The sequence below is a fragment of the Protopterus annectens genome, chromosome 9.part0 (genome assembly GCF_019279795.1).
Source record: "Protopterus annectens isolate FY-2018-M chromosome 9.part0, PAN1.0, whole genome shotgun sequence".
NCBI classification, from domain to species: Eukaryota; Metazoa; Chordata; order Ceratodontiformes; family Protopteridae; genus Protopterus; species Protopterus annectens.
This window is the reverse complement of record NC_056743.1, coordinates 849,885,443-849,899,127: the sequence shown is the minus strand read 5'-3', so window position 1 is coordinate 849,899,127 and position 13,685 is coordinate 849,885,443. Positions and strand designations below refer to the sequence as shown.

Here is a 13,685-nt window from a genome sequence, read left to right as displayed (position 1 = left end):
ATAGATGTATAATAAGCTAGCTATCGTGCATAGCTTTAGCTGATCAATGTATGAACATAGATGTATAATAAGCTAGCTATCGTGCATAGCTTTAGCTGATCAATGTATGAACATAGATGTATAATAAGCTAGCTATCGTGCATAGCTTTAGCTAATCAATGTATGAACATAGATGTATAATAAGCTAGCTATCGTGCATAGCTTTAGCTGATAAATGTATGAACATAGATGTATAATAAGCTAGCTATCGTGCATAGCTTTAGCTGATAAATGTATGAACACAGATGTTTATAAACTCCAGGAGACAATAAGCAGTGTTAGCTACAGCATGCCGCTTACATGATAATGGCTTGGGTCTGGAATGTTCTTTAACGAAACAAGAACTGGATTATGATGATGTGCAGGACCAGGTAGTAGTCTTCAAATATATCACAGGATTAGCTCATGAGGCTGTCAAGAATTAGAGATAGCTTCAATTAGGATGTGCATCCAGGAAAGAACAGAGAGTAAGATAAGAACATGGAGTGATATTATCTAAAAAGAAATGTCCATAATTTTGAAAAATAATGTCATTATATTACAGAATTGAATTTCTTTTCTTCTGAGGATAACTAAATTGATGCAATGCACATGTGTACTTCATGAACATACCAACATTTGCATAATGTGTCAGTTTGGTGCACATCTGCCACTATTTTTAAGAAGTCAGGTGTGTGCATGTGTCCTGCTTCTTACATTAACATGATTTTGTACATTGTTTTGTTTTGGTCAAAAGGGTAACATCCACTGATTAAACAAAGAAAGCTATGAATAAATTTACACTACCCATACATTGTTATTACATAATGGCGTTTGTTTAAAAATGCTTATTAATGGCATTTTATATGGACCTTCTTCTCTCCCCTCCTCTCCTTGCTGCAGTGTAATTTGCCAGGTCATTTTGGTCATGTCCTGTGCCAATGCACACCTGATCCATGTATGTGATGATGATTTTATAATACATAAACTTTTGTGCAGCTGGTGCTACTTTTTTAAGTGAGGGAGTTAGGAATGTGTTGTCCATGCAGCCTCATCCTTATGTTAGAATGCTTATGCACTTTTAATGCACCATGATTTTTTTTCACAATTTTTAAAATTTTTTATATATCACTTTGCTTAGAGGCATCACTGTATGTATATAAAGGTGGATTTATTTTAAATTATCTGGCTTGATGAGCTTCACTTCTCTGCTTGGAAATATGGAAAATATGGTGGCTGCAATGTTCTTTACAGCTATTAAATTAGCAAGTTTGTTCATTATTACTGTGTTTTGAAGCCAGATGTCTTACTGCTTATAATTTTCCATTTAGAATGAGCACCACTGATGGACAACCAATTGCTGTTATGGTTTTGAGTAATGGTCTTTCATTGTTTAATACAGTCTAAATCAAGTGACCTAAAGCATTTAAATTATAAGGAATGTAACCTGTTGGACCGGAATTATACTACAGTGTCTATTGGGCTGTATATACAGATAGGGTTATACCGCAAATCTGGATGGAGTGACATCAGGATCAGACCACAGGAGAGACCAGGAGCTCAGCAGTGACTCTACCATGTAGATCAGAGTTCTTAGTAGGATGAGATTACAGAACATGAGGATCAGAGAACAGATTAGGATGAGATTATCAGTCATGTGGAGCGGAGATCTCACAGGGATGAGATTACAAAACATGTGGATCAGATATTATCAGTCTAGGATAAGATTACAAGACATGTGGATGAGAAATCAGACTAGGATGAAATTACAACACATGTGGATCAGAGATCAGACTAGGATTAGATTAAAAGACATGGATCAGAGATCAGACTAAAATGAGATTACAAGACATGTGGATCAGAGATCAGACTAGCATGAAATTACAAGACATGCGGATCACAGATCAGACTAGGATGAGATTATAAAACTGAAAGAGACACAGAAAAAGCATGACAACATATTTTACTGGTTTGTTTGCAAAGTACTATTTATAATTATGACAGATTATGGCAGTTTTAGTTTCCTTCCATTTTCAATTTCCTTTATGTCCCTTCCATTCCTCCTTTGCATATTTGAAGACTAGAATTTAGGGAATTATTCTGCCACAAATCCCTCAAAAGGGCTTTTCTACACTGGCAGCAGGAATCTTACTTGTCCTTGACCAAATCCAGATTAAAGAACACACGTAAATTATTCACGTGGGGTGATCCTGAACCATCCCGGCAGGTAGAAGTTTTTTTCAAGTTCTCCTGTCTTTGAAAGCATTATATGTAGACATGGCAGGATGTGCTGCATCTCCACAAATATGACCTTTTTCACTGTTATTAATTTAAGTTTTTATCCCAGCTCCTCCCCCACTTCTACCAGGATCAGACTCAGGCATGCAAAGGACAGATGTCTTCAATCAGTGCCATCAGACTCAAACAAGAAAAGGACAGATATCCTTAGTCAGTGTAATCAGACTCAGACATGTAAAGGACAGATATCCTCAATCAGTGCCATCAGACTCAGACATGCAAAGGACAGATATCCTTAGTCAGTGTCATCAGACTCAGACATGCAAAGGGCGGATATCCTTAGTCAGTGCCATCAGGCTTAGACATGCAAAGAACAGATATCCTGAATCAGTGCCATCAAACTCAGACATGCAAAGGACAGATATCCTCAATCAGTGCCATCAGACTCAGACATGCTAAGGACAGATATCCTCAATCAGTGCCATCAGACTCAGACATGCTAAGGACAGATATCCTTAATCAGTGCCATCAGACTCTGACATGCAAAGGACAGATATCTTCAATCAGTGCCATTAGACTCGGACATGCAAAGGACAGATATCCTCAATCAGTGTCATCAGACTCAGACATGCAAAGGACAGATATCCTCAATCAGTGCCATCAAACTCAGACATGAAAAGGACAGATATCCTCAATCAGTGAGATTCTTCTATATGCAAGAGGATGGGGCAAATTCCTATCCTGTCTGCTGGTGGGATTACTAGTCTCTCCAGTTCTGAAGGAGATGGTCATTATCTGGCTATATTTGTTAACTGGATAGAACATTGAGCCACATCAATCTTTCATCTTGGGCACGGTCTTGATAAGTCACTTGCTCAGAATCACAAGTAGGCAAATGGAGGCTGGGATACTTGAACCCTGGACTACCGGAAACATCTTGTTAATACATTATAGCCTTAATCTTCTGCATTAACTGTCAGATGAAGATCTTCTCCTGGTATGACTTGAGAAAGGGAGGCACCTTTTTTATCTCTGAGAAGTTTGTGTCTTGCTTTACACCATGGAAACAGTGCTAGTTCCTATAATGTATACATAGGTAGGATGTGCCTGTTGGTACTATTGTGGGTAGAGACCAATCTCTATTATGACAAGATGAAAAGGGAAAGGTAATTTTATCATCAGGAAGAACTGGAACTTATGACCTACTTAACAAGGGAATTAGGTGTGACTTTCTAAGTTTCATGTAAAGGAAACAGATATGGTAAGGAAATTATTATTCATGTTGATATTAATGTGCTCCCTTGTTATATCATTGTCACTTCCCAGGTTCTCTCACTAGTCTTATGTGTTTTCTGTAAGGAATATGTGAATTAAATGTGCATTGCCACACTACATATGTTTTGGCTTGGATAGTCTGCTTTAGACTGCACTTTACCGAGTATATAAACCAATAAGGCCACACCCCCAAGATTGTATTCATATTAACGGTATTAATGTGGCCAGGGCACTTTGGCACTTCCACTGCTTTTCATCAAACAAGTGCATTGCGATCTTTAACAGTCACTTGATCTACTATCAGAATAAGTAGACTGGACCTCAATGTAAGACAGGAGCTGAAAGATTGTACCTTATTAGTTCAGCACACCTCTCTCCCATCCTGCAGTGTATTATCACTACTGGACTAGTGAGGGAAGAGAAGCTACAATGGTTGTATTTCACAGCAACAAAGGCGAATATGAAACCTGCTGGCAATGATTTTGTGTTCATTTCTACCCAAACGTTCTTTGTAAGAGGAACAAACTATTAGATTAAAACATAAAACAACAAATCACAAAAGCTTCAGTCATGCCGCATTGAAATCATTGATTGTTTGAGAAGCAGCTTTACTGAACAACAAACCAAACAAGGAAGAATAGTCATAAACCATAAACCCAACAGTGAAATAATGAAAACATTTACAAATCCTGTTGAAAATGTTTAAACTGCATAATACTGTACATTAGCTTCAGCCACCTGCAATGGCAGATTAGAACATAAACATTCTGTGGTTATGCAGCAGTGCTTCACTCCGCTCACTAAATTAAATTGGGGGCTGCGTTTCCACTCTCCATTTAACACAATATTACTAACACTGTAGTACTAGAGAAACAAAGTAGTTATTTACTTTTCCTACAAAAGTAAAACATTCCCTTTATTCAAGGTTCGCATGACCTCAGATACAGTAAGTATACATAGCAAGGTATGGAGTTTAAAGCATCCACATTGCGATATAACCCCCCCCCCACTAAAATATAGTTAATATGTACAGAGCAGCAGTAGCCCAAGTACTTGCAGTTACAGTGTTATTTTGTTGATGAATTGGATCATCAAACAGCATTTTGGATGGCATTTTATCAACTATGTCATTTGTCAAAGTGTTCTGACTGAGCTCGCATTATGGTGGGGATTTAGAAATTTGCCCTTTTCCCACTGTAGTGCAATCTCGGAGATGGTGTATATGTATGTATATATATAATTAGCAGGGGTGTGGAGGGAGGGAGGTTCAATGAATGGCATTTCCGATGATCCGATTCTTTGATGTAATAACGTGGACCCAACTTTACCTTAGCTGTAGAGCCAACTTTACCTTAGCTTTGCAAAGTTGTGGTATGTACATTACTTGTAGTTTTATTTAAAAGTGGTTTATATTGAAAAAATGTATGTAGTTAAGAACTGCTGTGCAGCTTATAAGATTGTTGTTTGTTAAATAAACTAGCATACGTACATAGAAGGAGTACAATGTTGTTGCCTTTCGGCTTTTCCCAGTTAGGGGTCGCAGCAGCGGAACTCTGGTCCGCTAATGATTGGCAGTAGATTTTCATGAACGCCGAGGTGCCAGCTCGACGTTCAACCTTCAACGATGGCACGCCCATTTATGTATGTCTTTCGAACACCCACCCAAATGTGGGGAGGACATGCAGACTCCACACAGAAGGCACTCCCCACACTGCAGCCGAGAATTGAACGGAGAACCTCTTGCTGTGAGGCAACAATGCTACCGCTGCACCACCGTGGATAGGTTAAAATCACTATTTGACATGTTCATTAACTATTCACCCCAACTTAACTTCTAAGTCAGTGCAACCATAAAATCACTATTTAATATGTTCACTAACTATTAACCCCAGCTTAACTTCTAAGTCAGTGCAACCATAAAATCACTATTTAACATGTTCACTAACTATTCACCCTAGCTTAACTTCTAAGTCAGTGCAACCATAAAATCATTATTTAACATGTTCACTAACTATTCACCCCAGCTTAACTTCTAAGTCAGTGCAACCATAAAATCACTATTTAACATGTTCACTAACTATTCACCCCAGCTTAACTTCTAATTCAGTGCAACCATAACACTTTCTCTGTCAATATTGTCCCAACCTCTATCATTAAAATCACCTCCTAAAACTAAAACCTACCACCCTAGTAGGAGATAACTTACCCATTGAATACCTGAAAATCATAGCAGATATAATTGTCAACCCTGTCTCAATACTCATTGACAGATTTATCTAACAGCCTTATGTCCTCTCCCTATGGAAGAAATAATTCATCCAACCACTGCACAAAGGGGCAAATACAAATGATTTTACAATTATAGACCCATAGCTATACTTTCCTAGTGCATCCATTCTCAACTCCCATAGGTTCATAGGTAGGTACTAGGCTATTAGCCCTAGGGCCTATATAACCCTAGCCAGAAAGGTACCCTGGCTTTCGCCACCCAAGAAAATTATTTTCCTGTGCCCCTGTTGAGCAGAGCCACAGAAGTGATCCCTGGGGTGAATTTCCTATTTCCCATCCAATCATCAAGATTTTTCTTGAAAAGTGCTAATGAGGAGCTCTGTTTGACATAGATAGGTAGTCTGTTCCAGAGTATGGGAGGTCTCTGGGATAGGAATCTATCCCTCCAGCATGTTCTGTTTATTGTGGTGACAAGGTTTAGGTCCCTAGAGCGTGTAGCTCGGAGGGATTGGGATTTCTTTAAGTGGAGCATGTCCAACAGCTCTGGGTTTGACATACCTTTGTATGTTAGGCAGAGATCGCCTCTGAGTAGGCGATATGCGATGGAGTAAAGCTGGAGTTTTTTGAGACGGTTCATGAGAGCATCTGTTTGAGGCCAGTAATCCTCTTTGTGAGGTATTTCTGTGACCTTTCCAGTTGTTGTAGATGTCTTGTGAGGTACATACCAAAAGGGGCATTGTACTCTATAATGGGTCTAATGAGTGATGAGTAGAGGGGAACAATGACCTCTTTTTTTCTGGATGAGAAACCTTTTGTTCAACTGCATTCTTACCAATAACCTCCTGTCCTCCATGCAGCATGGCTTTAGACCAAACCACAGGACCACTACTGCACTGACAGACTTCTCTAGCAGCATTACTTACAGAGAGAGAATACAGATAATATTATATCTGCCCTTCCTAGATGCATCTAAAGTGTTTGACACTTTCTCGCTCATACCGAACTGCTCCATCAATTGGCCTCCTTTGATTTGTCCTACTCTAGTCTCTCCTTCTTTCTCAGCTATCTGTCCAAAAGATCCCAAGCTAGTAAATGGCAGTCTAGCATTCCAACATTTTTACCAGTCTCTGCCAATGTTCGCTCATTTTTTATACTAGGAACCACTACTGTTTATCAATTATCTACATATAATATTTAAAATGAATTACACACTGCCTCAAAACATGTCAGACTAGTCCAATACACCATTGATGCTGCCTTTATCTATCCTAAATCCCATTCTGCTCCAATAGCTCACACAACATTCATTCTCCTCTATAGGAAATTGGATAGCAAAATTTGACCTAATATTAAACCCCAAAATACAAAATTTCTCCTTTTCATTATTATGCCTCATACTAAAATGTAAAACTAACTTTCAAATCACCTTTGCAAATAACATAAATATTGAAGGGGTCTCCAGTATTAAACTTCTAGGGATTTTAGTAGATGCAATGACATTTAAACTGCACATTGAACAAACAATTAAAAAAAAAACACATCAGAAGTTAGGTCTGCTATACAAAGGCAAGTAATATATGACTTAAAGCAGCTGGATAACATTGGCATCCACTTAGCTGCTACTTACACTTCCATATGCCTTTTCTATTTTCACCAACCTCTACTCAGCCAACTGAATTAGAGAAATGCTAAAATAAAATAGCAAAAATTTGCTTCCAACAAGCCATACTCCACACATTGCCCTCAGGCTCCTGAATTATCTTGAGCTATCTTACCTCCTCGTCTACTCTCAACTTCAATTTGCACAGAGATTAGTCTTTCTCCCTGAAAACCGCCCTGCCCTAAGTGGTATACTACAACCCCAGTCTACGGACGGAACTCTCCTCTCTGCTGACAAACATCACTCAATTCACAATGCTCACAACATAGCAGGAAATGTTTACTCCAACTGTATCTCAAAATTCCTGGAATTCAATTCCTCCCTCCAGAGTCTTCAGCAATACACATATATCTTCAAAAGATAAATTAAAACTGTTCCTGCTTGACTCCTGGCTCTGCCCTTCCTAGTCTCCAGACTAAATTATTCATAACTACATAAACATGTCAGCGACTTTCGCTTCTCTCATCTACTTCTACTCTTCTTATGAAGCCTCTGCTGAAAAGGGGCTTGCATGCCCAATTAACCTTTTCCAGTAAACAAATCTGATTGCTTTCTTGATTTCAGTGTTTCTAACTTAAATAATAAGAGAATGTCTAAATGGCTTAACATGTTAATGATTGTAGTAATACCCAAAATATCAGTCTGTATATATTTTACTGTTTTTTTATCTGGCTTTCAATTTTAGATAGTTTGTGTTGCCCTTATAAGCTATTTGAATGCATGGTATTTTCCCCTTTTAACTACCTTTCCTTAAAATCAGATCCTATGTTTCAGTTTGCTCTCATTGATTAACAAACCTCAGATCAATAAATAAATAAACAAGTATGCAGATAAGTAGCCAGACTGATAGATAAGTGGAAAAGTTGAGAAGATAGCTTTAAGAACGTTAAGAAAGCTTTTCATCTGGCTGATAGTGTCAGCAGGACATGGCCTCTGCTAACATGTTGTTTATTTTGTCACAGGTCCGCAGTTATAAAGCATCTGTTTGGGCTGGAACTGAGATGAAAGGCAGGTTAGCAGCCACAGTAACAGCATTTTGGCGCCTCTTCCGCTACATACAGGGCAAAAATGAAGGCGGTAAGTTGTCTGTGAGTATGAGAATTGAGTGAATACACCTTCAACTGGATGGGCCATCTTTATGTATTTTTTTTTCACTTGGTAACAGAGCTCAGAAATTGTAAGGCACATTGTTAATTAATTTGATGCCTATACACCTTATCCAGCTGATCCACGACAGCCCATTTCTATCTGGAAAAAAGTGGAAGTCCCTAGAAGTCAAATGGTTCACTCAAGTTTTTATCTTTTTTTTAACAAGAAGCATCTTTATTGAATTATCCCTTATGACATAGACAATCATATATTTATATAAATGAAAACAAAGAATATTGACATATGTTTATTTGCAAACATTATACATCACACATAATCTTCTATATAGTCATTGTCAGCCAAGCATTACATGGCTCATTCAATTCCTGCCTTCCCTTAAACCTAATTCCTCATCCAAAACATTATTCTGCATGTATTGCTCCCAAAATTCCTCATTTTTCTGTGTAATCTGCTCCTTCTTCTACCCTTTTCTAAAGATCCCACTTCCACTGAAGTTTTTATCTTGGTAATATTTCAGCTTAAGGGGTTTCTAGATTCTAATCTTCGTCACCCATCATGATACCTACTTGGAGACATCTCATAGTTTTGCTGTAATACACACCTCCGTGTTAATTTTAGTTCTGTAGCAGGCTGCGTAGGTCGGGAAGACAATGGTTGTCATAATTCGATACCTACAAAGCTACAGTAAGTGGTCATAGCTCTTCTCAGAACTCTCACTTTCATTTGTTAACCAAGATGCTCTAAGAATAACATTGCTTCTTCTACTTTCTTGATTTGCTGTTAGTATACATAGGCTTTTGAGAGACAGTACTTGAAATTTCATTTATTGTATGCTGTGGATAAAGTATTTTTACTTTATCAAATTATCCTAGACCCAGTTTCTGACTGGAAGGAACAAACTGGGAGGAGTCTTAAGACTGATATTATCACTCCCTAGAAATCCTCTTGGGTTCCTGATTATTTTTTTTTTTTTTTTTGATTGGGGGCAGATGAAGGGATCTTAATGCTGATGTTTCACTCCACAGACATTCTTTTTGGTTCCTGTTATTACTTTATTTTTACCTTACTGAATCAGTCGGTATGAAAGTTTCCTATATTTCAGGTTAAAAAAACATAACAGTTTATCAGGTATGAGGAGTGTTGGAGATCCATAGTTAATTGAGCCTGTCTGAGGTAACCAATTCGGGTGTGCTGCTCTGAGTAAATCAGAAGCATCCATTATTTAATTCTTGGCTGCTTGGCTCATGCTATGTTTGTGATCTCACACTGAATATAGTTTTCTGAAAAAAAAAAGACGGGAGGTGGATACTTCATACAATTCTGGCATGGCTTTCCCCTCTGCAACTACTCACATAGCTGTGATACTGGGTATGTGATTCATCAACACTATGTTCTTGTCATCAGGACCTTACAATGTTCTAGTCCACCAGTGTCCTTGGCTGAAATAACATAACCTATCATGAATTTCAGAAAATGTTTCATTATAACATTAAATTAATAAAACATCCAACCATTTTGCACATTTTCATCCCTCAGTTTTCCATATAGTGACAATGGGAGTACCCAACCCCTATTATTTATTTCCTGTGTCAAAACTGTGTGTAATATCCACCCCTCCTCTGTCCTATGAGAAACCTGCAATCTAGACAATGGTTGAGCTTTCTGTCCCCATCACTCTACACCCTTCCCTATATTCTGCTGCATTCTACCCATAATTATCTAACAGCAGTTTTTAATGAAAGCAGTATCATCGTCACTTAACCAGGGACGTATCCGATGTTTGAGGGATGTCTTCAGACTGAGGCGATGACAGTAACGGAGGCAAGTGAGCTTTTCTGATCCCATATATTTCTATGGGCATTTCAATGAATAGTCATAACTTAGCCATTTTTGTTAAATATTGATCCCAAAATGTTGGCATACCACCTCTGGAGATACAAACCTCATCACAGTTAAGACACTGTGTTTGTAAGTTCTGACCCAAAGGGTGGTTGTAGTTAGCTTCTGGAATAATCTTTTACACAGTCCAGGGACTAAGACTATTCATTACTTTATTTCAGGGAGAAGGAAGGTCATAACATGAGTATGTTAAAATATAAGGCTAAATGTTGAAAATGCTTTTGTTATGAATCTGTGGTTAATTTTACATAACTAACCTTGTAATGTTGGCTGCTTGAAATATTTACATCTGATTCATGAAGTATAGAGATTTCTTTAGACTTCCATACAAATACAACAGTGGTCTTTTCTCAAATTTGGGTCTAAGAAAAATAGATGTTATATTCATTTTGTGAAAACATTTTTACATAGAACATAAAATTTGCTAATTTTGTTCCTCAGAAAAGATCACAACAAATTGTATGTTGCAAGTCTAGGGAAGATGCTGAAACAACCAAGCCTGCTGTTCTCTGTGTAACTTTATGAAAATAATGAAATTTTACAAAACAGACATCAGACTATCTTACTGATGGAACAGTTGTCATATTTCAAGTGAAACCAAAAGGATACAGTAGTCACTGTCAGACACCACATGCAATAATTAGGAATAGTTCTCATTACTTGCGTTTATGAACTAGGATTGAATGTGCAGTTTTCTAGGGCAAAGTGTTTGCAAATTGCCATCACTGGGTAGACTTTTAACATGACAAATGCTGCCATATAATTTTAACAGCTTTCAGCATTTTCACCCAGTAAGTAAAACCAAAACATCTTGCCAATATTTCTGTGTTGCATAATTTGATCCAGACTAAATATTTGCCCTGACAAGTCATTTTATACCAGCAGAGTTACTTAACAAACAGAACTCAGCACTGACAAAATGTTGTTTCTGTTTGTGGCAGGTGTCAAGATTAACATGACAGCTCCTGTTATAACTAAGGTTTCTGAAGATGCCAGCAGACAGAAGAAGTCTAAAATGTACTTCCTACTTCCAGCTGCATACCAGGATACACCACCAGTGCCCACCGACAGTGACGTGAGTATAGCTCATGGAACCTCACTATTATAATAATTGTGTGTATTAATGAATTCCTTTAGTTTAGAAAGATAACTTCACTTGAACTTGTGACTAGAAAGTGAATTAAGTAATATATTAGAATACAGAATGACCTTTCTTATTCTTTTCGGGGAAAAGAACCAATCAGAAGGAGATGGACAGAAGGGAAGATTCAGGAAAGGAACAAGAAGACAGAACATCCAGGAAATGAATGGGTACATGGAGAACAGAAATAGATGAACAAGGAGGGGTAGGAAGCAAAGAAAAAAGCAAGCAGAGGACGAGGCAGACAAAAAAGGGAGGATCAGAGAACTGGGAAAACAAGGCAGGAAGGAGATATATAGGGACTAGACAGACAAAAGGAGGACTAGGTGGGGGTGGGCTGCATAAGAAGAAAATGAATAGACAGAAGTGATAGCAAACTAGATGTTGGGAAGTGATGGAGTAGTTACAAAGGAAATATATAGCAGGAGGATTTAGAAGCAAGAATGGGTTTTTACAGGAGAACAAGCAAGGGGTGAGTGGAGATACACAGGAGTGGGATGGTTATGGGGAAAATAAGTTAAAATGAGTTTATAGATAAAACAATAGCTGGGGAGTAGATGAGAAAGGAAATATTAAGCAGGGTAACGGACAGGAAGAATATTGGCATAATGCACAGAACGAAAGAAGCTGTCAGAAAAGGAATGGAAGGAAAGAATGTCATTTATAGGAAAATGATAGACAAGGACAGCTAGAACAATGGAGATGTACAGAAAGGAGACATGCAGGTGGAGGGCAGGCAGGAGTGGGACATTAAGGGAGACCAACATAAGTAGATGACCAAGATGGGGAATTAGTAAAGGTTTAAATGGGTAACAAACAAGAAGAGAATGGCCAAAGGGAGACAAATTGGTTCACAGGGTCATACTAGGCTGTTGATGCAGTGGACCATTTGTAGTCTAGCCAATGATCCACCCATTTACCAAGGTATGAATTAACATCAGACCCCAACATAGACAGGCCAGACTGGAAATGTACTTATGATTGCCCATCCAATTGTTCAAGTTTCTCTTAACAAAGAGTCACAGAGCTACTCTGCTTTATCTCTAAGGGGGGGGGGGGTCTATTAAATAAAAGGGACTACTATGTGGTGCTGGGATTTGTTCTAGGTCATTGAGCAGCATGCCAAGTCTGGAAGGGAAATTGTTTCTCCGGAACACAGGTCTGTCCCTACCAGCTGCAACGTCCAATTTGGACCTGTAGCAATTAGTGTAACATTCACTTAAATAAATCACAGCTGATTCTAAGACAGCTTTCACCCCTGGCTAAGCAGATTTATTCAAGGCAGTGATTTAAATGTAACAGAACGGTATTTTATTTATTTGTTTCATTTGTTTGTTTGCTTATTTATTGTCTTTGTTGACCAGGAAAGTCAAATTTGCAAAGCCCATTTTCAGTGAAGGCCTACTGAGAAAAGCTACAGCACATACATTTAAGATACTAAAGACAAAACAAATGTTTTACAAAGATTCATTACATGGATAGTTATTAAGACATATAGATGCAAACAGGCAATTGTTCTGTACTGACACTATGCAAAGAGAACACAGATATTTCTTCTGTGCATGGGTGGGAACCATAGAGTGTGGGGGAGGGAGTGCTCCCCCCCACTTTTACAAGACCATCTTGTCTTGTCTAGCCCCTGCAGCAACTTCAGCTTCAACAAAAAAAAAGCTCTACGGTGGTGGTGTCATGGATTTATTTACACCAGTGGAGTCTTTAAGGAGGACCTATGCCCATGCGTGCATCTTAGGTGCAAAATTTTAAACTTCTGTTGTTGCCCATGGTACAGCAGAGTGTTTCAGGTACAGGCACAGCTTTTCCCTGGCATACTTGCAGGCAAGGAGAGGTGTTTCTAGTGTGTGTGTGTGTGTGTGTGTGTGTGTGTGTGTGTGTGTGTGTGTGTGTGTGTGTTTCGTTTAACTTGAATGCTGCCCAAAACAAAATCCATGATTCAACTACTTCACTTAACGTGATTCATTTTCAAAACTGATGGACCTGTGCGTACAGTAAAATACTGAAGGGCAGATGACAAAATGTTCCCTGCAGACCAGTGCAGAACGTTTATTATTACTTTTGAGCACTGTGAAGTTCTGGACAGTGATAAGTAGTGGTAGT

At 38.4% G+C, this 13,685-nt stretch overlaps 1 protein-coding gene across 2 annotated transcripts in view; it reads left to right on the top strand.

Moving 5' to 3' along the window:
- LOC122811594 (heme-binding protein 2-like) overlaps positions 1 to 13,685 on the top strand; it is an 81,793-nt gene that overhangs the window by 22,997 nt on the left and 45,111 nt on the right. For both annotated transcript variants that reach the window (XM_044083546.1, XM_044083545.1), the window contains exons 4-5: positions 8,383 to 8,497; positions 11,371 to 11,504. In XM_044083546.1, coding sequence (XP_043939481.1) covers positions 8,383 to 8,497; positions 11,371 to 11,504 — 249 coding nt within the window. The remainder of the gene's footprint in view (positions 1 to 8,382; positions 8,498 to 11,370; positions 11,505 to 13,685) is intronic.